The sequence below is a fragment of the Melanerpes formicivorus genome, unplaced genomic scaffold (assembly GCF_026170545.1).
Source record: "Melanerpes formicivorus ecotype bairdi unplaced genomic scaffold, bMelFor1.0.p_v2 SCAF_309, whole genome shotgun sequence".
Classification (NCBI taxonomy): Eukaryota; Metazoa; Chordata; class Aves; order Piciformes; family Picidae; genus Melanerpes; species Melanerpes formicivorus.
The window spans coordinates 202,094-224,886 of record NW_027142661.1 but is presented as its reverse complement, the minus strand read 5'-3'; the positions used below and the strand labels follow the sequence as shown (position 1 = coordinate 224,886).

The 22,793-nt window shown below is 61.3% G+C and overlaps 1 protein-coding gene across 2 annotated transcripts in view; it reads left to right on the top strand.

Moving 5' to 3' along the window:
* The first annotated feature begins 1,222 nt into the window (after positions 1-1,222).
* ALPK3 (alpha kinase 3) overlaps positions 1,223-22,793 on the top strand; it is a 48,261-nt gene continuing 26,690 nt past the window's right edge. Inside the window, exons 1-2 of one of the 2 annotated variants that reach the window (XM_068170271.1) lie at positions 1,223-1,383; positions 21,103-21,141. In XM_068170271.1, the coding sequence (XP_068026372.1) occupies positions 1,241-1,383; positions 21,103-21,141 (182 nt within the window). In that variant the 5' untranslated portion in view covers positions 1,223-1,240. The remainder of the gene's footprint in view (positions 1,384-21,102; positions 21,142-22,793) is intronic. The other variant, XM_068170272.1, reaches the window with a different exon arrangement.

Genomic DNA, 22,793 nt, shown 5'->3' with positions numbered 1-22,793 from the left:
TGTTCCAGCAGCTCCATGTCTCTCTTGTGTTGGGGGCATCCCTGCCCATTGCAGGGGCGTTTGGAGTCAATTACCTCTGAGGTCCCTTTCAACCTGAGCCATTCTGTGGTTCCCTGCCAGCTGCTCGGGGCCACACTCATGGCCTCTCCTGCCCAGGGAGGATCAGCTCGAAGCTTGCTGTCGCCGGCAGTCTGCAGCTCATCATCCTCCCCCTCTGCAGTGATGGCTGCTGTGCAGCGGTGGGCAGACAGCTGATCCACAGCGAATCTGCTCCATCCATCAGCCCTGTGCCGGAGAGACGCAGTGCCACCAGCGATGTGCCCCTGGAGCACCATACAACAGCCTGACAGGCGAGATGGAGGTGGAACAAGAATAAATCTCTTTCACTGTGTGTTGTGTTTCCACTGGGCATTAAATCACTGCTGGCAACCCTCTGTGATGGGCACCCACCTCGTGCAGACAGCTCTGGTGCTGTCCCTTTCATGTGGAGCCTGAGCAGACCCCGCCGCAGACCTTCTCCCAGGCACCCAGGGTAGGCACCAGGCTGCTGCAGCACGAGGTGCTCCCCAGGCTGGCACAAAGAAGTGGCTGCTGTGACTGCCTGAGCAGTGCCACCAGCCAGGCTGGGGGCCTCTTGCCTGCCAGAAACAGGACTGGAATCATAGAATGGGGTAGGTTGGAAGGGTCCTTCAAAGGTCACCTAATCGAATCCCCCTGCAGCCAGCAGGGACAGCCCCAACCAGAGCAGGCTGCTCACAGCCCCAACCAACCTGACCTGCAGTGGTGCCAGCCAGGGGGCAGCTCCCAGCTCTCTGGGCAGCCTGGATCAGGCTCTCAGCACCCTCAGTGTCAAACATTTCTCCCTTCTCTCCAGTCTGAGTCTCCCTCTTGCAGTTCAAACCATCTCTCCTTGTCCACAGGCCCTGCTCAAAGTCTGTCCCCAGATTTCTGCTGGGCTCCTTTACTGCTGCAGCTGATCCTGAGCCCCCTCCAAGAGCGAGACACCCCCGAGCGTGGCGGGGGGTGAAGGCTGCTGTGAAACCAAAGGCAAAGCCTTCCTCTTTGTCCCAGACCGGCAGCGGCAGGGGAGGGGCCGGGCCCCCGCTCCGAGAGGCCGGTCCCGGGCCGCGGCACGTCACGGGCAGCCGCGAGTGACAGCGGCAAGTGCCCGGCGGCTATAAAGGGCTGCGCTGAGTGACAGCGGCGGCAGGGCTGCAGCAGGGGCAGCCTGGGCAGCGCCATGGGCTCCTCCCGCCGAGCCCTCGCCGGCCTCTACGGACAGGCACCGGGCACCGTGGAGGGCGCAGAGGAGGCCGAGAGCGCGGCCTGGGCCTCCCGGCCGGACCGGCGCAGCTACCTGCTGGGCATCCGGCCCCAGAACAGGTGAGGACGCCCGGGCCGGGCCGGGGGGACCCCTGGCCGGCTGCTGCCATGGGGGCGTGGGCTCGCCGGGGCTGGGGCCGGGGCCTGCGGGGACCTTCCAAAGGCAGGCTGGGGGGCTCCGGGGGCAGCGGGACAGGGCGTGCGGGAGCGGAGCAGAGGGGAGCGGAGCAGAGGGGAGCGGGGCGGGGACAGGGCGTGCGGGAGCGGAGCAGAGGGGAGAGGGGCAGTGGGACAGGGCGTGCGGGAGAGGAGCAGAGGGGAGCGGAGCAGAGGGGAGTGGGGCGGGGACAGGGCGTGCGGGAGCGGAGCAGAGGGGAGCGGGGCAGCGGGACAGGGCGTGCGGGAGCGGAGCAGAGGGGAGAGGGGCAGCGGGACAGGGCGTGCGGGAGCGGAGCAGAGGGGAGCGGAGCAGAGGGGAGCGGGGCGGGGACAGGGCGTGCGGGAGCGGAGCAGAGGGGAGCGGGGCAGCGGGACAGGGCGTGCGGGAGCGGAGCAGAGGGGAGAGGGGCAGCGGGACAGGGCGTGCGGGAGCGGAGCAGAGGGGAGCGGAGCAGAGGGGAGCGGGGCGGGGACAGGGCGTGCGGGAGCGGAGCAGAGGGGAGCGGGGCAGCGGGACAGGGCGTGCGGGAGCGGAGCAGAGGGGAGAGGGGCAGTGGGACAGGGCGTGCGGGAGCGGAGCAGAGGGGAGCGGGGCGGGGACAGGGCGTGCGGGAGCGGAGCAGAGGGGAGCGGGGCGGGGACAGGGCGTGCGGGAGCGGAGCAGAGGGGAGCGGGGACAGGGCGTGCGGGAGCGGAGCAGAGGGGAGCGGGGCGGGGACAGGGCGTGCGGGAGCGGAGCAGAGGGGAGCGGGGCAGCGGGACAGGGCGTGCGGGAGCGGAGCAGAGGGGAGCGGGCGGGGACAGGGCGTGCGGGAGCGGAGCAGAGGGGAGCGGAGCAGAGGAGAGCGGGGCAGCGGGACAGGGCGTGCGGGAGCGGAGCAGAGGGGAGCGGGGACAGGGCGTGCGGGAGCGGAGCAGAGGGGAGCGGGGACAGGGCGTGCGGGAGCGGAGCAGAGGGGAGCGGGGACAGGGCGTGCGGCAGCCCAGGCTGTAAGGCAACACCGCGGCCCCCAGGGGACGGCGAGCTGCGGACGCCACGGCTGCTGGGCACCACGACTGCTGGGCACCACGGCTGCTGGGCACCACGGCTGCTGCCCCTGCCCCTGCCCCAGGGCTTGCCCAGGCTGCAGAGCACGAGTGCTCGCCTGGGCTGTCCCACACAGCTCACCTGCTGCGGGCCAGCCCCGCGACCCCCACAGACGGCTTTGGTGTGGGGCAGGGGGCTGTGGGTATGGGACAGGGAGCTGTCGTGAGGCGAAGGGCTGCCGGCGTGGGGCAGGGGGCTGCCGGCCTGGGGCAGGGAGCTGTCGTGAGGCGAAGGGCTGCCGGCGTGGGGCGGGGGGCTGCCGGCGTGGGGCAGGGGGATGTCGGCGTGGGGCGGGGGGATGTCGGCGTGGGGCGGGGGGCTGCCGGCGTGGGGCAGGGGGCTGCCGGCGTGGGGCGTGTGGATGTCGGCGTGGGGCAGGGGGATGAAGGCGTGGGGCGGGGGGCTGCCGGCGTGGGGCAGGGGGATGTCGGCATGGGGCAGGGGGATGTCGGCCTAGGGTGGGGGGCTGCCGGCGTGGGGCGTGTGGATGTCGGCGTGGGGCAGGGGGCTGCCGGCGTGGGGCGGGGGGCTGCCGGCGTGGGGCATGGCTGGGCACCAGGGCAGGGTGAAGCCGCTCGCCTGGCCGCCAGGTCCTGAGGCACAGCAGCTGCTGTGGCTCGCCGGCTCCGGCGCAGCCGTCGGCGTTATCGGCAGCGGGCTGCGCGCAGGGGCCCGCTGCATGTGTGCCTTATCTCCCTGCCAAAAAGGCACTGCTGGGACGCAGATAGAGGCTGAGCGGTGATGGGGACAGCATTCCTGGGTCAGAAATGGCCTGCGGCAGGGCCGTGTGCGGGAGCAGGGCTGTGTTTACACGGCAGAGGCACGACAAACACGTTGTCAGCTGGGGCTGGCGGAGCTCCGCACGGCCAGAGCTGTACCAGGCGACCTGCCAGCAGAGGCAGAGGTGTCAGTGCCTGTGCTAGAGGTTCAAATAAAGCCTCTAAATCGCTTTGAATTCAGGAGGAATGCTGTGCAGTCTGGGAGCTCTTGACAGGAGCCTGCCTCTTGCCTCTTGATGGGTTATAAATAATCCATGGCCGGCGTTGTCAAGCCTCAGAGAGCCAGAGGCTGGTAAAAATAAACACAGGACCCAAAGAGATCTAAGAAGTGCTGTGTGGCAGCCAGGTGTGAAACTGGGGTGCTGACAAAGGGAAGGCTCCTGAACTCACCTCCTTTGTGCCCGGATGGCAGCTGTGACCTGATTGCAGCCTGCCTGTGAAACAGAGCCTGGGGCATCTGTCAGAGATTCACAGGGTGGGTTGGGTTGGAAGGGACCTCAGGGCTCAGCCAGCTCCAGCCCCCTGCCATGGGCAGGGACACCTCCCACCAGCACAGGCTGCTCAGGGCCTCATCCAGCCTGGCCCTCAGCACCTCCAGGCAGGAGGCAGCCACAGCCTCCCTGGGCAACCTGTGCCAGTCTCTCCCCAGCCTCACTGACAACAATTTCTTCCTCCTCTCCACTCTCAGTCTCCCCTCTCCCAGCTCAAAGCCATTGGCCCTCAGCCTGTCCCTCCCAGCCCTTGTCCAAAGTCCCTCCCCAGCTCTCCTGCAGCCCTTCAGCTCCTGGGAGGCTGCTCTGAGCCCTGCCTGGAGCCTTCTCTTCTCCAGGCTGCACAGCCCCAACTCTCCCAGCCTGGCCCCACAGGGGAGGCTCTGCAGCCTCTGCTCATCCTGGTGGCCTCCTCTGGAGCCTCTCCAGCAGCTCCAGGTCCCTCTTCAGTGCCAACAAATGCCCATGTAGTATATACAACCCATCTGTGACCTCAGACCACACCATGCAAAGGACATCAGAGAATGACTCAGGTTGGAAGGGACCTCAGAGCTCATCTACTCCAACCCCCTGCCATGGGATTTCTTTCAACTATTCCAGGTTGCTCAAGGCCTCATCCATCCTGGCCTTGAACACCCTCAGGCCAGAGGCAGCCACAGCCTCCCTGGACAGCCTGTGCCAGTGTCTCACCACCCTCATAATGAAGAACTTCTTCTTCAGCTCCACTCCAACCCTGCTCTGCCTCAGCTTCAAACCATTCCCCCTTGGCCTGTTCTAGACAGCCTCATGGAATCACAGGGTTGAGTTCTGCAGGCTGCAGGAGGAGAGTCTTTAACAAAGGAGGTGCTGAGGTGTTGGGTTGCCCACAGCTTGACTTCAATTCCCCCAAAATGTGTTCAAGTTGCAGCTTTAATCGGTTTAACCATGTAGGAGTGTTCCTCAGCCCTGCATGCACCCCCAGCCAGCACCCCCAGCTCCCCAAGGCTGCTGAGGGGGCACACAGCAATGCAGCCTCCCCTGGGGCTTCCCTGGGCTTTTCTGCTTGGCTCCATGCTGCAGCTCAGGTGTGGTGAATCCAGGCCCTGTCTGCAAAGCTCTGAGGCCTGAGCACCCTGAGCTTGTCAGGCTGGGGGGTGCATCCCCGGTGCCACCCGTGGGGCCCTGCTGCCTTGCAGGCACAGGGACACTGTGGTGCCAGGCTTGAATCAGCAGAGCACTGGAGCTCCACAAATGGCTCAGTCCTGGGTTGGAGCCACTTCTGTACTTGGTGGCCAAGGCAGCCAAGGGCATCCTGGGGTGCATTAGAAGGGCTGTGGTTAGCAGGCTCAGAGAGGTTCTCCTGCCCCTCTGCTCTGCCCTGCTGAGGCCACAGCTGGGATATTGTGTCCTGTCCTGGGCCCCTCAGCTCAAGAAGGACCTCAGGGAACTGCTGGAGAGAGTCCAGCCCTGAGGCACAGAGCTGCTGCAGGCAGTGGAACATCTCCTGTGAGGCCAGGATGAGGGAGCTGGGGCTTGGAGCTGGGGCTGGGAGCTGGGAGCAGAGCAGCCTGAGGGCTGCCCTCACTGCTGGGGCTAAAGATGTGCAGGGCTGGAGCCAGGCTCTGCTCAGGGATGGCCAAGGACAGCACAGGGGGCACTGGGGGCAAGCTGGAGCAGAGGAACAGAAGGGAAAACTTTGAGTGTGAAGGTGCTGAGGCCTGGAGCAGGCTGCCCAGGGAGGTTGTGGAGTCTGCTCTGGAGAGCTTCCAACCCCCTCCAGCTGTGTTCCTGTGTGCCCTGCCCTGGGTGCCCCTGCTCTGGCAGGGGCTGGGCTGGATGATCTCTGGAGCTCCCTTCCAGCCCCTGGCACTCTGTGACTCTGTGCTGGTCAAAGCCTCTGGCAGGGTTGTTTCCTTTTGCCTGTTGACTTCAGCAGCTGCCCCTTCTGTTGGAGCAGCAGCAGTGAATAGATACTCTCCAAAGAGCAGACCTGACCTTTCCCTCTGTCAAGTCCCTTCCCAGTTTCTCTGATGAATCTGGGAGGAGCAACATAAATGTCTCAGCTGCCTGCACAGCCCTGAGACCACCTGCAGGTGCTGGAGGCTTGAGCTGGGTCATGGTCTATGAGTCATAGATTCACTGGGTTGGAAGGGAGCTCAGGGCTCAGCCAGCTCCAGCCCCTGCCATGGGCTCCCACCAGCACAGGCTGCTCAGGGCCTCATCCAGCCTGGCCCTCAGCACCTCCAGGCAGGAGGCAGCCACAGCCTCCCTGGGCAACCTGTGCCAGTCTCTCCCCAGCCTCACTGACAACAATTTCTTCCTCCTCTCCACTCTCAGCCTCCCCTCTCCCAGCTCAAAGCCATTGGCCCTCAGCCTGTCCCTCCCAGCCCTTCTCCAGAGTCCCTCCCCAGCTCTCCTGCAGCCCTTCAGCTCCTGGGAGGCTGCTCTGAGCTCTGCCTGCAGCCTTCTCTTCTCCAGGCTGCACAGCCCCAACTCTCCAGGGAGAGGGCATTCATGACCTCTGAGAGCAAGGGCTCTGAGTACAGTGTGGGTTTTGATGCTGTAATTAAGTGATGTAACACAAGGAATGGGGAGCCAAGGGAGAGGATGGTGTGGCAAGAAGGCCTTCACAAAGCAGGGATGAGTTTAATTAAATGCAGGAACATCTGGAGAGCTTGGCTGGGAGAGCTTGAAAAGCAAGATGGGTGACATGCCTCAAGGAGCAGAGAACAGTCCTGAACTCAAGGCATGCTGGAATTTGGTGGGTTTGGAGCCAGTAAAAGTGTGAGACAAGGGCTGCAGACACAGAGCTGTAGTAGAAGGTTGCCCTGGTGGTTAGAGGGCAGCAATGGAGGTTTTCAGCTGAAGAAGGTCTGGGCTTTTCAGGCTTCTCTGCTGTTGCCTGCTGCCTGCCTGGGGAGGGTCAGCTTCACTGAGGATCTGCTCTGCTCTCCACACTCATCCTTAAGGCAGCAGAAAGTGCAGTGGCATGGGAGAGGTGTCACAGCCATGGGAATGGCTTTGTGAAAGGACACCAAAGCTAGAAATCCAGGCTGGGTGAGGAGTGGCTGAGAGCAGCCTGCAGGAGAAGGCCTTGGGGGGGGTCAGGTGGTGACAAAGTCCCCAGGAGCCAGCACTGGGCCCTGGCAGCCCAGAGCCAGCTGAGTGCTGAGCTGTAGCCAGAGCAGGGAGAGCAGCAGCACAGGGAGGGGATTCTGCCCCTCTGCTCTGCTCTGAGCCCACCTGCAGCACTGCCTCCAGCTCTGGGGCCCCCAGCACAAGCAGGACCTGGAGCTGCTGGAGAGGCTCCAGAGGAGGCCACCAGGATGAGCAGAGGCTGCAGAGCCTCCCCTGTGGGGCCAGGCTGGCAGAGTTGGGGCTGTGCAGCCTGGAGAGGAGAAGGCTGCAGGCAGAGCTCAGAGCAGCCTCCCAGGAGCTGAAGGGCTCCAGGAGAGCTGGGGAGGGACTCTGGAGAAGGGCTGGGAGGGACAGGCTGAGGGCCAATGGCTTTGAGCTGGGAGAGGGGAGACTGAGAGTGGAGAGGAGGAAGAAATTGTTGTCAGTGAGGCTGGGGAGAGACTGGCACAGGTTGCCCAGGGAGGCTGTGGCTGCCTCCTGCCTGGAGGTGCTGAGGGCCAGGCTGGATGAGGCCCTGAGCAGCCTGTGCTGGTGGGAGGTGTCCCTGCCCATGGCAGGGGCTGGAACTGGCTGAGCTCTGAGCTCCCTTCCCACCCAACCCAGTCCATGGTTCTATGATATTTAGCTTTGGGAAGGTTCTTGCCTGTGGGCAGCAGCTCAGGGCAGTGCAGCAGCTCAGGGCAGTGCAGCAGCTCAGGGCAGCAGCTCAGGGCAGGGCAGCAGCTCAGGGCAGCAGCTCAGGGCAGGGCAGCAGCTCAGGGCAGCGCAGCAGCTCAGGGCAGGGCAGCAGCTCAGGGCAGGGCAGCAGCTCAGGGCAGCAGCTCAGGGCAGTGCAGCAGCTCAGGGCAGTGCAGCAGCTCAGGGCAGGGCAGCAGCTCAGGGCAGTGCAGCAGCTCAGGGCAGCAGCTCAGGGCAGGGCAGCAGCTCAGGGCAGCAGCTCAGTGCCTTTCCTTTGCTGTCTCCTCACATTCCTGACAGTGAGGAGCAGCTTCTGGTGCCGGTGCCTTGCCTGCTTGCTTGGCAGCTGCCAGGGCTTTGTTCTTGTGCAGAGGGCCTGGGTGGTGCTGCTGGGTGGTGCTGCTGGGTGGTGCTACTGTTGAGACCCTGGGACTGGAATCTGCACAGGCTGGGAGCAGAAGCTGTCAGCCTGCCCTGGGGCTGCCTCGGCTGCCCCCCTGGGCCAGCACTTCCAACCAGCTCTCCAGGTGCTCTTTCTGTAAGAACTAGCTGAGGATGAAGAGGTGCAATTTTATCTACAAAGTCCATCTCAGGCCTAGGCAAACTCCTCTTTGGAGGTGAAGAGGGCTGCAGAGCTCCTGAGGGCTCTGGAGGAGCAGAGGCAGAGAGCCCTGGGGCTGCTTGGTCTGGATAAGAGCAGCCTGAGGGGGATCTGATCAGTGCTGATCAATACTGCAGGGGTGAGTGTCAGCAGGATGGGGCCAGGCTTTGTTCAGTGGTGCCCAGGGACAGGACAAGGGGCAGTGGGCACAGAGTGGAACAGCAGAAGTTCATCTGAACAGGAGGAGGAACTTCTGCAAGTGCAGGGTGCTGAGCCCTGGGGCAGGCTGCCCAGAGAGGAGGTGGAGTCTCCATCTCTAGAGACTTCCCAGCCCCACCTGGATGTGCTCTGTGTGACCTCCTCTAGGTGACCCTGCCTTGGCACAGGGCTTGGGCTGGGTGATCTGCAGAGGTTCCTCCCAGCCCCTGCCATGCTGTGCTTCTGTGTTCTGCACCTCTTGCCTGTGCAGATGTCTACTCCTTGGCCTCATCACAGCATTGCCTCCTTGCTTAATGCCTTCCTGCTGCCCCAGGCTGCCCACAGGTGGGTATTTCTGGAGTGCCAATGGCTGTGGTGTGGTTTTGGAGGGCTCTCTGTGACTGTGGTGGCAGTGGAGCTCAGCAGGCTGCCTTGCCACCTGCCTCCTCCAGCTGGAAGCCATCCCCGCTCCTGCAGCCCCTGCTGTGCACTCAATCATAGTATCATAGAATCAGTCAGGGTTGGAAGGGAGCACAAGGATCGTCCAGTTCCAACCCCCCTGCCATGGGCAGGGACACCCCACACTAGATCAGGCTGGCCACAGCCTCAGCCAGCCTGGGCTTAAACACCTCCAGGGACAGGGCCCCAACCACCTCCCTGGACAACCCATTCCAGGGCTTCACCACTCTCCTGGGGAAGAACTTCCTCCTCACCTCCAGCCTGAATCTCCCCACCTCCAGCTTCATTCCATTCCCCCTAGTCCTATCACTGCCTGAGATCCTGAGCAGTCCCTCCCCAGCCTTCCTGTAGCCCCCTTCAGATCCTGGAAGGCCACAATGAGGTCACCTCAGAGCCTTCTCTTCTCCAGACTGAACAGCCCCAACTCCTTCAGTCTGTCCTCACAGCAGAGCAGCTCCAGCCCTCTGCTCATCCTCCTGGCCCTTCTCTGGACACCTTCCAGCACCTCCACATCCCTCTTGTCACAGGGGCTCCAGAACTGGAGGCAGTACTCCAGGTGGGGTCTCCCCAGAGCTGAGCAGAGGGGGAGGATCACCTCCCTTGCCCTGCTGGCCACACTTCTCCTGATGCAGCCCAGGCTCTGGTTGGCTTTCTGGGCTGCAAGTGCACACTGAGAGCTCCTGGTGAGCTTCTCCTCCTCCAGCACCCCCAAGTCTCTCTCCTCAGGGCTGCTTTCCAGCCAGTCCCTGCCCAGCCTGGATTTGTGCCTGGGATTGCCTCGACCCAGATGCAGGACCCTGGCCTTGGTCTTGTTGAACCTCATGAGGTTGGCCTGTGCCCACCTCTCCAGCCTGTCCAGGTCCCTCTGGATGGCCTCCCTTCCCTCCAGCTGTCTGCTGCACCACACAGCTTGGTGTCATCAGCAAACTTGCTGAGGGTGCACTCAATGCCACTGTCCATGGCACCCACAGAGATGTTGAACAAGCCTGGTCCCAGGACTGATCCCTGAGGGACTCTGCTTGTCCCTGGCCTCCCCTGGGCCATGGAGCCATTGACAGCCACTCTTTGGGTGCTGCCATCAAGCCAGTTCCTTATCCATCTAGTGGTCACCCCTCACACCCATGTGTCACCAGCCTGGAGGCCAGGATGTGGTGCAGGACAGTGTTGAATCCCAGCTGAAGGTGAAGGATCTATTGCTAAATCAGAGTGAGCTGAGAGCTTGGGGGGGCTCAGTTCCTCAAAAGCATGGTGAGCTTTCCTGGGGCAGAGGAGGTCCTCTTCAGCAGCTGGGCACCTGGAACCTCTTCTGGGACCTGACCTTTGGCAGCAAGTGCTGCAAATGCCCAAAAGGAATCCTCTGTGGCACCTGGGGAAGGTCAGACCCTTGGCCTTGCTGGGTGGAAGTGCCCCAGGCTCTGGAAGGAGGGACAGGCAGTACCCACTGGGAGGGTAAAAGTCAGGGCATGGATGGATTCCTCTCCAGTGCATTAATCTGTGGGACAGAGCAGGGTTTGCTCCTACTGCTGTGGTTATCTGCACACTTGGCTGAGTGTGGCTCCTTGACACTGGTCCCCAGTCAATAAGAATCCCAGTCTGCACTTTTCAGCCCCCTTCTGAAGCCCACTGCCCACAGCTCCCAGGAGGTCCAGCAAAGCTGAGTGTGGGGAGTGTTGAACTGGTAACCTGGACTGCAGTAGGTGGAGCTGGACAAAGAGAGCCCCCCAGGATAAATCCCATGGACCACCTTTGTTCTCTGCAGACCTCATAGCAGGATACCTGTCCCAGGCGTGCTGTCCCAACTGGCTGCATGGAGGGGAAGCCTACTCTGCTCTGAACAAGGCACCTCTCATGGCACAGCACAGGCAGCTCCCAGGAAACCTGCTCTGGCCTCACTCTGCTTCAGGGAGGGGTGGAAGGTGTGGGGTGAAAGAGGCTGTGGCCTCACACCAGCTCAGCTGCACACTTGTTCAGGGTGATCAGGGGGCAGGAGCAGCTCTGCTACAGAGACAGGCTGGGAGAGTTGGGGCTGTGCAGCCTGGAGAAGAGAAGGCTGCAGGCAGAGCTCAGAGCAGCCTCCCAGGAGCTGAAGGGCACCAGGAGAGCTGGGGAGGGACTCTGGAGAAGGGCTGGGAGGGACAGGCTGAGGGCCAATGGCTTTGAGCTGGGAGAGGGGAGACTGAGAGTGGAGAGGAGGAAGAAATTGTTGTCAGTGAGGGTGGGGAGAGACTGGCAGAGGTTGCCCAGGGAGGCTGTGGCTGCCTCCTGCCTGGAGGTGCTGAGGGCCAGGCTGGATGAGGCCCTGAGCAGCCTGTGCTGGTGGGAGGTGTCCCTGCCCATGGCAGGGGCTGGAGCTGGCTGAGCTTTGAGGTCCCTTCCAGCCCAACCCAATGATTCTGTGATGATTCTGAGCTCAAACACACAGCTCTGAGCCCCCCCCAGAGTGTGGCAGAGGCTGATCTGGGAGCTGTCACTTCATTTATTGCTTCCCACCTTCTCTGTTGGTGAGCTCCAGCTCTGGACTGTTCCAGGCAGTCCCTGCTCAGCTCCACTCAAAGGCAGCTACCTGCAGCAAACAAAATCTCCAGCTCCCACATGGCTTTGTTCTGTGACCTTGACAGGCACAGGCTCCATCCAAGCTGTCTCCTATAGCTCCATGGCACTCACAGCTGCCTTGTCATGGGGTGCCTGATAGCCATAGGCTGTGGAACAGCCACCTCCTGCCTCTGCTTCAGAGGCTTGATAAGGAGCAGGACACATGGCAGGAGAGGAGCCTTAAGTATAAATACACAGCTGGGAAAGCTTCACTCTCAGCTTTGGAATCACAGAGTCACAGAATGCTTTGGGTTGGGAGGGAGCTGCAGAGGTCACCCAGCCCAGCCCCTGCAGGCAGCAGGGACATCCTCCCCTGCAGCAGGTTGCTCACAGCCCTGTCCAGCCTCCCCTTGAACATCTCCAGGGCTGGAGCCTCAGCCACCTCCCTGGGCAGCCTGCTGCAGTGTTCCAGCAGCCTCCTGGGGCACAACTTGTTCACAGGATCACAGAATGTCAGGGGTTGGAAGGGAGCCAAAGAGATCATCGAGTCCAACCCCTCTGCCAGAGCTGGACCATATAGGCCTTTGCCACCATCCCCCACAGCAAACTGCTGGCCAAGCTGTCAGCCCCTGGCTGGGACAGCAGCACTCTGAGCTGGGTTAGGAACTGGCTGGAGGCTGAGCCCAGAGAGTGGTGGTGAATGGTGCCACAGCCAGCTGGCAGCCAGGCACCAGTGGTGTGCCCCAGGGATCAGTGCTGGGCCCTATGCTCTTTAACATCTTCATTGATGATCTGGATAGGGGAGTGAGTCAGTCATCAGCAAATGTGCAGCTGACACCAAGCTGGGAGCAGATGTTGGTCAGTTAGAGGGTTGAAGGGCTCTGCAGAGGGACCTTGCCAGGCTGGACAGATGGGCAGAGGCCAACAGGATGGCATTCAACAAGTCCAAGTGCCAGGGGCTGCACTTTGGCCACAGCAACCCCAGGCAGAGCTACAGGCTGGGGTCAGAGTGGCTGAGAGCTGCCAAACAGAGAGGGACCTGGGGGTGCTGATTGACAGCTGCCTGAACAGGAGCCAGCAGTGTGCCCAGGGCACCAAGAAGGCCAAGGGCATCCTGGCCTGCATCAGGAAGAGTGTGGCCAGCAGGAGCAGGGAGGTCATTGTGCCCTGTGCTCAGCACTGGTTAGGGCACACCTTGAGTCCTGTGTCCAGTTCTGGGCCCCTCAGCTTAGGAAGGACATTGAGAGGCTTGAAGGTGTCCAGAGAAGGGCAACAAGGCTGGGGAGAGGCCTTGAGCACAGCCCTGGGAGGAGAGGCTGAGGGAGCTGGGGTTGCTTAGCCTGGAGAAGAGGAGGCTCAGGGGAGACCTCATTGCCCTCTACAACTCCCTGAAAGGTGGTTGTAGCCAGGAGGGGGTTGGTCTCTTCTCCCAGGCAAGCAGCACCAGAACAAGAGGACACAGTCTAAGCTGTGCCAGGGGAGGTTTAGGCTGGAGGTGAGGAGAAAGTTCTTCCCTGAGAGAGTTGTTAGCCATTGGGATGTGCTGCCCAGGGAGGTGGTGGAGTCCCCATCCCTGGAGGTGTTTAAGAGGGGATTGGATGTGGCACTTGGTGCCATGGTCTAGCCATGAGGTCTGTGGTGACAGGTTGGACTCGATGATCCTTGAGGTCTCTTCCACCCTTGGTGATACTGTGAGACTGTGATACAATCTAGCTCAGGTCACAGGAGAACACATCCAGACAGGCCTTGAAAGTCTCCAGAAGGAGACTCCACAGCCTCTCTGGGCAGCCTCTTCCAGTGCTCTGGGAACCTTACAGTAAAGAAGTTCCCCCTTGTGTTGAGCTGGAAGCTCCTGTGCTGCAGGTTACATCCATTGCTCCTTGGCCTATCCCAGGGAGCAAGTGAGCAGAGCCTGTCTCCTCCCTGCTGACCCCCAGCCCTCAGATGTTTATAACTTTGATTAAAACCCCTCTCAGCCTTCCCTTTTCCATTCGAAACAGCCCCAGGTCCCTCAGCCTCTCCTTCCCAGGCCGTGCTGCAGGCCCCTGATCATCCTCTTAGCCCTCCGCTGGACCCTCTCCAGCAGATCCCTGTCCCTCCTGAACTGGGGAGCCCACAACTGAACGCAGTGCTCAAGATGAGGTCTCAGCAGGGCAGAGTAGAGGGGGAGGAGAACCTGCCTGGATCTGCTGGACGCACTCCTGTGAATGCCCCATAGGATCCCATTGGCTTTCTTGGCCCCCAGGCACATTGCTGTTCCATGCAGAACTTGTTCTCCAGCAGCACTCCCAGGTCCCTCTCCACAGGGCTGCTCTTCAGCAGATCCCTTCCCAGCCTGTACAAGTGGTGTTTATTACTCCTCCCCAGAAGCAGGACTCTGCACTTGTCCCTGTTGAACCTTCTTTGGTTCCTCTGTGCCCAGCTCTCAGTCTGTCTAGTTCTCGCAGGATGGCCACACAGCCTTCAGGTGTCTCAGCCAAGCCTCCCAGTTTGGTGTCATCAGCAACCTTGCTGAGCAGACTCTGTCTGTCTGCCTGCCTCTCTGTTCCCTCATCAGTGTAAGTGGCACATCAGTGAAGATGTTGAACAGCACTGGACCCAGCACTGATCCTTGGGGGATTCCACTGGTCACAGCTCTCCAGCTGGACCTGGCACCATTGATCCTCACTCTTTGACCTCTATCTTGGAACCACTTCCTAGTCCACCTCACTGTCTGCTCTTCCATCCCACACTTCCGGAGCTTGCTCACTGGGATGTCATGGGAGATGGTGTCAAAGCCTGGCTAAGGTCAAGGTAGACCACATCCACTGCTCTCCCTGCATCTCCCCACTCAGTTATGGCAGCACAGAATGCTATCAGGTTAGTCAAGCAGGATTTCCCCTTGGGGAATCCATGCTGACTACTCCTCATCACCTTCTTCTCTTCCAAGTGCCAACTTGTTCCTCACATCCAATCTCAATTGCTCTGCTCTCATTTCAAACCATTGCCCCTGGGCCTGGCCCTGCAGGTCTTTGGGAGCAGTCCCTCTGCAGCCTGCTTGGAGCCCCTCAGGTACTGGAAGGCTGCTCTGAGATCTGCCTGGAGCCTTCTCTTCTCCAGGCTGAACACCCCCAGCTCCCTCAGCCTGTCCTTACAGTAGAGGTTCTCCAGCCCCCTGATCATTTCCATGGCCTTCTCTGGCCCCTCTCCATCAGCTCCAGGTCCTTCCTGTGCTGAGGGCTCCAGATCTGCAGGAGAGGTCTCCCCAGAGCGGAGCAGAGGGGCAGGATCCCCTCTCCCCACCTCTGGCCACACTGCCTTTGCTGCAGCCCAGGCTGTGTGGAATGGTGCAAATGCTGAAAGCTGAGAAGACACTCAGGTGGCTTGTTCTTGACTCGAGGAGCATTAACCTTGGAGGCAGAGAGGTCCCTGTGAAATCCTACCCTTTGAAGTCTGCATGTGCAGCACAGACCCAGCAGTGTCATAAGCCAGGGTGCCACCGAGAGGGAGCATTGCTGGGGCCTTGCCAGGGCCTTCCCTCTGCCCTGCTCCGGGGATGGAAGGGCTGCCTGGGCCTCAGGGGGCTCTTCTCAGCAGCTTCTCTGGCCTTCAGCAGTCTGGGCTGGTGGGAGGGATCCCTGCCCATGGGCAGTGGTTGGAACTAGGTGCTCTTCAAGGTCCCTTCCAACCCAAACCGCTCCATGGTTCCATGATTCTGTGGATGCTGTTTCTGTCAGAGCGAACCTTGGAGGGCTGAGCTTTGCTGCCCCTGGCAGGTTCTGCTCTTTGCTTGCTGCCCTGCACACTTTGTGTGCTGTGAAGGAGCCCTGCAGTGTGTCAGTGACTGCTGCAGCTCGCACAGCTCAAGTCCAGGCACTTGCACACAGAACCATAGGGCTGGAGAAGCTCTCCGAGCTCATCCACTCCAACCAGCAACCCAGCACCACCATGGCCACCAAACCAGAGCCCCAGCTGCCATGGCCACACCTTGCTGGAACACCTCCAGGGATTCACAGGCTTGCAGTGTGTTGGGGGTTGGAAGGGATCTCTGGAGATCACTGAGTCCAACTCCCCTGCCAGAGCAGGACCATAGAATCTGGAGCTGGGGTCTCCAGCACCTCCCTGGGCAGCCTGTCCCACCGCTCTTGCAGGAGCTTGTCCTGATCTCCACATGAGGATGGAGCCACTGTGAAGCCCATTTTAAGGTCTCCTGAGCTCTTGTTGACTTCTACATGAGGCCATGAGCTGGAAGGAGATTGATTTCTTCATCTCAAGAAGGATTGGAGAAGGAGCAGAAGATCCTGCAGTGATTGCATGAGAGGGTCAGAAAAGCTGTGGGATTTCAGATCAATGCTTTTCAGACAGAGACCTTTCCAGAGCCAGGGAGGTGATGTCCCAGCCTGGGCCATCAACCTGAGCAGTATTTTTTAGTGGTTAAAAGGGAGTGAGTGGTGTTGGCAGCTCTGCCTCCTGCCCTGGCAGCAGGACTGAAGTGTGGCAGGGCCTGAAAAATGAGGCAGATGTCTGCACTGCTGGGGAGAAGTGAGGAGCTGGAAGGCAAAACCCTTAGAGGATGATAAATGTCCAGAGGGGTTTGAAAGCATCTGAGAAACAGGAATGAAAAGAAGGACTGAGGCTGGGGAAGGTACCAAGCAGAGGGGTGGAATTCAGAGAGCAACAGACTGCAGTGGGCTCGAAGGGACCCACAAAGGGCATCTTGTCCAAGCCCTGCAGGCAGCAGGGACAGCTCCAGCTGGAGCAGGCTGCCCAGGGACACAGCCAGGCTGAGCTTGAATGGCTGCAGAGACAGAGCCTCAAGCACCTCCCTGGGCAGCCTGTGCCAGTGTCTCCCCTCCCTCACTGTGCACAGCTCCCTCCTGGTGTCCAACCTAACTCTGCCCTGCTCCAGTTCCAAACCACTGCCCCTGGGTCCTGTCCCCACAGCCCTCCTGAGCAGTCCCTGCCCAGCCTGCCTGCAGGGCCCCTGCAGATATTGAAATGCAGGTCTGAGCTCTGCCTGCAGCCTTCCCTTCCATAGGCTGAACACCCCCAGTTTCCTCAGCCTGGCCCCACAGGGGAGGCTCTGCAGCCTCTGCTCATCCTGGTGGCCTCCTCTGGAGCCTCTCCAGCAGCTCCAGGTCCTTCCTGTGCTGGGGGCCCCAGAGCTGGAGGCAGTGCTGCAGGTGGGCTCTGAGCAGAGCAGAGCAGAGGGGCAGAATCCCCTCCCTGTGCTGCTGCTCTCCCTGCTCTGGCTGCAGCTCAGCACTCAGCTGGCTCTGGGCTGCCAGGGCCCAGTGCTGGCTCCTGGGGACTCTGTCACCACCTGACCCCCCCAAGGCCTTCTCCTGCAGGCTGCTCTCAGCCACTCCTCACCCAGCCTGGAGCTGTGCTCGGGATTGCCCCACTTTAGACTTTGATCCATCCACCTCGGAGGTGTTCTTGGGCAGTCGTTTGCCTTCATTCAGTAACTCAAAAGGCTCCAAGCTTGCCCTGGGGGAATCGCTGCTGCTGCTGCCTTTCAGCAGAGCCTGTGAGCTAACAAGCCTCTGGGGAGCTGAGGAAACAGACAGGGGAGTCCCAGGAGGGTGAGCCCAGGGGAGCTGTGGCTCCTGAGGCGCTGGCAGGGAGCTGGATGCGTTGGAGATGCTGAGACGACGAAGGGCTGTGCCCAGCTCAGGCGCACCGGGGCCGATCTTGCTCACTCCGGGCTGGCAGTGCTCCTCCAGGATGCAGAGCTACTGAGCATTTTCAGCTTAAACTCCACTTGGCAGGGTGGATCTTCGTGCTGATGGCCCTGTTGCTTTGCTGCTGCCCTCGAGGGACCCTCAGCCACTGCCTGGGGTGCAGTGAATGAGGGCCAGGCTGTGCTCTCTGCAGAACCATGCTGTGCTCTCCCCTGCCCCAGGCTGTGCTCTCTGCAGCCCCAGGCTGTGCTCTCCCCTGCCCCAGGCTGTGCTCTCCCCTGCCCCAGGATGTGCTCTCCTCAGCCCCAGGCTGTGCTCTCCCCTGCCCCAGGCTGTGCTCTCTGCAGAACCATGCTGTGCTCTCCCCTGCCCCAGGCTGTGCTCTCTGCAGCCCCAGGCTGTGCTCTCCCCTGCCCCAGGCTGTGCTCTCCGCAGCCCCAGGCTGTGCTCTCCCCTGCCCCAGGCTGTGCTCTCCTCAGCCCCAGGCTGTGCTCTCCCCTGCCCCAGGCTGTGCTCTCCTCAGCCCCAGGCTGTGCTCTCCCCTGCCCCAGGCTGTGCTCTCCTCAGCCCCAGGCTGTGCTCTCTGCAGCCCCAGGCTGTGCTCTCCCCTGCCCCAGGCTGTGCTCTCCCCTGCCCCAGGCTGTGCTCTCCTCAGCCCCAGGCTGTGCTCTCTGCAGCCCCAGGCTGTGCTCTCCCCTGCCCCAGGCTGTGCTCTCTGCAGCCCCAGGCTGTGCTCTCCCCTGCCCCAGGCTGTGCTCTCCGCAGCTCCAGGCTGTGCTCTCCGCAGCCCCAGGCTGTGCTCTCCGCAGCCCCAGGCTGTGCTCTCTGCAGCCCCAGGCTGTGCTCTCCTCAGCCCCAGGCTATGCTCTCTGCAGCCCCAGGCTGTGCTCTCCCCTGCTCCAGGCTGTGCTCTCTGCAGCCCCAGGCTGTGCTCTCCTCAGCCCCAGGCTGTGCTCTCTGCAGCCCCAGGCTGTGCTCTCCCCTGCCCCAGGCTGTGCTCTCTGCAGCCCCAGGCTGTGCTCTCCGCAGCCCCAGGCTGTGCTCTCTGCAGCCCCAGGCTGTGCTCTCTCCTGCCCCAGGCTGTGCTCTCCCCTGCCCCAGGCTGTGCTCTCCTCAGCCCCAGGCTGTGCTCTCTGCAGCCCCAGGCTGTGCTCTCCTCAGCCCCAGGCTGTGCTCTCCCCTGCCCCAGGCTGTGCTCTCTGCAGCCCCAGGCTGTGCTCTCCCCTGCCCCAGGCTGTGCTCTCCTCAGCCCCAGGCTGTGCTCTCCCCTGCCCCAGGCTGTGCTCTCCCCTGCCCCAGGCTGTGCTCTCCCCTGCCCCAGGATGTGCTCTCTGCAGCTCCAGGCTGTGATCTCCCCTGCCCCAGGCTGTGATCTCCCCTGCCCCAGGCTGTGCTCTCCGCAGCTCCAGGCTGTGCTCTCCCCTGCCCCAGGCTGTGCTCTCTGCAGCCCCAGGCTGTGCTCTCTGCAGCTCCAGGCTGTGCTCTCCACAGCCCCAGGCTGCTCTCTTTGATCACACTGATGAGCACAAGGGTGTTGTGGCACAGGCCCTCTTCATCCTGACTCTTGCTATTTGGGTGATTTGTTTCATGTCCCACCCCAGACACCTTGCCATTTGTCTTGTGTAAGAGAGGCATGATTAACCCTTCCCCCATCCCCCCCTGCCTGCCCTGGAGTTCTCCAGTAAATCTTCCCTGCTGCCTCCTCCAGCACAGCTCTGCTCCTTAGCATTCCTGGGGGCTAAAAGGACATTTTTTTCCCCTGTAGTGGTATGCAGATTCTCTTTGGATTCATCAGAAAGCTGAGGATTGAGACAGCTCAAGTCCAGCAGTTGTGTTTCCAGCCAGCCAGAGCTGCCTGGGGACAGCCTGGAGCACAGGATCGCTGCCACTGCCCCGGGGGTCACTTGGGGAGGTCATGCTTGGGAAGTTGTGCAGGAGGAAGCTTGTGTGCCTCAGGCAGCCAAGGCAGGGAGAGAGCAGCTGGAGCTGCAACGTGAGCTCTGCAAGCTGCTGGGACAGCTGGGAGTGCTGGAGGAGGCCAAGGGGACAGAGTGGTCAGCAAGGCAGGTAGTGCACAGGCGTGCCCTGGGTGCTGGAAGGGCCTTGGGGCTCAGAGGGGTGCCCCAGGGGGTGGCACTCAGCTGGAAAGACCAAATTCCACTGTCTAGCTTCTGCCCTGGGCCAGCATGGGAGATGGATGAGTGTTGGTCTGCAGCCTGCTTTGGCTGGTATGGGATTTTTAGAGCTGGATAACCCCTGATCCACTGCCTGGCAGCACTTGGCACTGGGGAGGGATCAGGATCGTGTGGCTGGGGGTGGAGAGGGTGAAGCTGCTGCCAGAAGGGCAAGGGCCAGCCCTGTCTGTGGGGTTAAGACTGCTGCTGAGCTGCTGGCTAAAGTGTCTGCTGCCCTTGCTCTCCTGAGCTGAAGGAGAGGAGCCCATGGAGCCCTGCAGGGTGCTGTGGGCTCTCTGCAATGAAAACCTGCAGCTGTTCAAGGCCACCTCTGGCCTTGAACACCCCCAGGCAGGAGGCAGCCACAGCCTCCCTGGGCAGCCTGTGCCAGAGCCTCAGCACCCTCACACTGAAGAACTTCTTCCTCAGCTCCACTCTGACCCTGCTCTGCCTCAGCTCCAAACCCTTCCCCCCTGGCCTGGCTCCAGACACCCTCAGGAGAAGTCTCTCTGCAGCCTTCCTGCAGGATCCCTTCAGGCCCTGGCAGGCAGCTCTGAGGTGCCCCTGGACTCTCTGTGGTCATTTTTAGGGCAAGACTTGCAGGCCTGCTGACTTCTGTGCCCCTGGGAGGTGCAGAGAGCCTGGCTGTGGTCGTTTGGGTAGGACCCTTGGGGCACAACTGCCTCCAGGCTCCTCTCTAGTGCTGAGCTGAGGTTGCTCAGTGGAGGCCTTCAGTGCAGGAGGCTGAGGAACTCTGCTGAGGTTCTGCTGTGAGCCTGGCTCATGACAGCCCAGAGGGACATCTGTGCTGCAGCCACTGCTGAAGCTGTGTGCTGAGGGTGCTGCACAGCCATGGCTAAGGCAGAATCATAGAATGGTCTGGGTTGGAAGGGACCTCCCAAGGTCACCCAGCCCTAGCCCTGCAATAAGCATGGACATCCTCCCCTGGAGCAGGTTGCCACACCTCTGTCCAGCCTCCCCTTGAGTATCTCCAGGGCTGGGACCTCAGCCATCCCCCTGATCTCACTGCTGACCAGCTGCTACCTCCTTGGTTCCAGCCTTTGATTGCCCTGAGGGCCCTGTGGGATTGCCTGCAGCCCCTTCAGCTCCTGGGAGGCTGCTCTGAGCTCTGCCTGCAGCCTTCTCTTCTCCAGGCTGCACAGCCCCAACTCTCCCAGCCTGGCCCCACAGGGGAGGCTCTGCAGCCTCTGCTCATCCTGGTGGCCTCTTCTGGAGCCTCTCCAGCAGCTCCAGGTCCTTCTTGTGCTGGGGGCCCCAGAGCTGGAGGCAGTGCTGCAGGTGGGCTCTGAGCAGAGCAGAGCAGAGGGGCAGAATCCCCTCCCTGTGCTGCTGCTCTCCCTGCTCTGGCTGCAGCTCAGCACTCAGCTGGCTCTGGGCTGCCAGGGCCCAGGGCTGGCTCCTGGGGACTTTGTCACCACCTGACCCCCCCAAAGCTTTCCACAGGCTGCTCTCCAGCCCAGCCTGGGTTTGTGTTGGGACTACCCTGAGCCAGCATCTCCCTGGCTGGGTTTGCTGCTTTGAGCCCAGAGCTGTGGGCAGTGCATGGAAGGCTCAGGTGCTGCTTTGGGAAACCTCCCTGGAGGAAGGTTCTCAGCCTGGGTCTCTGTTAATGACCTTTTCATTTCTACAGCCTGATGGTTTCAGCTGGCAGCGTGGCTGGCTGGTGCTGGCAGCAGCCTGGGGGAGGCAGCTGCCCCTTCTTAGAACAGGAGCTGTGCCCTCTGCCGCCCAGCTCATCATTAATGCTGCTCTGTGGTGGTTTGTTTCAGCTCCTCTCCACCCTGCTCTCTCTAATGGTCTTTATGCTGTTTCTTGCTTAGCTTATCAAGCAGCAGATTCTCTCCCTCCAGCTTAGGAAGGTAAAAAACTACATTGCATTAAAACTGCTCTGACCAGAACACTTGGCTGGGTCTGCCTAATCTGCAGTGCTTTGGTACTAACTAGAGACAGAGCTCAAGTGATCCTAACGGCCTTGTTCTGCATGGTTGGCTCCCTAACCCCTGCCTGCACTGCAGACAGCACCCTGGGTGTTCAGCTCTGTGTTGAGGTGCAAGGAATATTCCTCTTCCTTAGCCAGAGGGTGGATGTTCAGCTACTTCTTGATGTGAAAGTGAGGCTTCCATCCAGAGGCACTCAGCAGTTGATGAGCCTGCCCTGAGGCTGCCACAGCACGCTGGGGGGGAGTGGGGGAGGTTGTGTTTCTCCCCCTGCCACCCTGTGCTCTGCTGTGAAGATCCTCATCCATTTGGGCCCTGCCCTTGCAAACCAGCTGGCACTGCCTTTGCCTCCCCTGCGAATCAGCTGGCACTGCCAGTTTGCCACGGGAGCAGGCAGAGGAATGAGCTCTGAGCACAGAGCTCTCCGTGGCCTCTCCCACCCCTGGAGCTCACCAAAGACGCCAGGACAGCAGACTGGGGATGAGACTTCTGGCTCCCCAGCTGCCCCCTTGCTGCAGGCTGCCTCTGCAGGGAAGTCTCTCTTTGCTGTGGAAAGGCTACTGAATCGCAGGGCTCCCCTGCCCGGGCTGCAGGGCTGCTGCTGCAGCACAGGGGCAGCTCCAGGAAGGCCCAGGGGCCAGAGGGGCTGCCCCTTCCTGCTGGCTTTCTGGAATGTTGGGAATGACTGGTTTAGGCAGCCACTGGAATTGGGCAAGGCTGTGGCAGCTGAGAGCCCCACAGTGCTTCAGTCTCTAAAGCTTCCATGTCTAACACCGGGGTTTGGAGAGGTGGAACGGACCTGCCAGGGCTTCCTGCCAGGGGGCCTCTGGGCAAGGCTCCTCTGATGTCCCTGCAGCGCCTGTGGGAGCCCCCAGCTTCTGGTGAGCTGCTTTGCTAAACCATTCAGTAGCCTTTGCTGCCCTTCACCTTGTCTGTGGGAGCTGCAGTGCCTGGGCCCAGCCTTACTCCTGGTGCTGCCTCCCGAGCCTGGCGGCGTGCCACTGGGACTAAACTTGGTGCCCAGAGTCACTCTGTGGATGTGCATCACCTGGGTGTGTTTTAAGGTGCTGATCTGTTTGCTCTCCTGCTGGGGTATGAAATGTTCTTGATGTGGATCCAAAAGGCATTTACTGGTTTAGGGCTGGGGATCTGCATTGAAGGGGGCATCCAGGCCCCCACCAGTAACTGCCTTGGCACTGGATTGTCTGCCTTGCTCTTTGGAAACGGGAGTTTGTCCTCCTAGGGTTGGAGTATGGAAAAGTTTCTCTGGTTTGAAGCAGATGTTTGCCCCACAGCCCTCTCCTGGCCCTGTAGGTGTGTTAAGAGCTGCTTGCCAGGGCCTGGGCCCCACTGATTTCCACAGAGCTGCGGCATCTGCTGGGTACCCACCCCACGAGTGTGTTGGGTGCAGACAGTGCTTGCAGGCCTGTTTCAGCAGATGAGCTCTGCCTGCCCCTCTGCCACATCCTTACCCAGCTCAGAGTGCCTGGGAGCTGGGCCCAGGGGTGGGTGGCCAGGGTTCACCTCCCTGTGCCTTTCCCAAGAAGCCAGAGGGGAGGTGCTGGTGCTGCAGC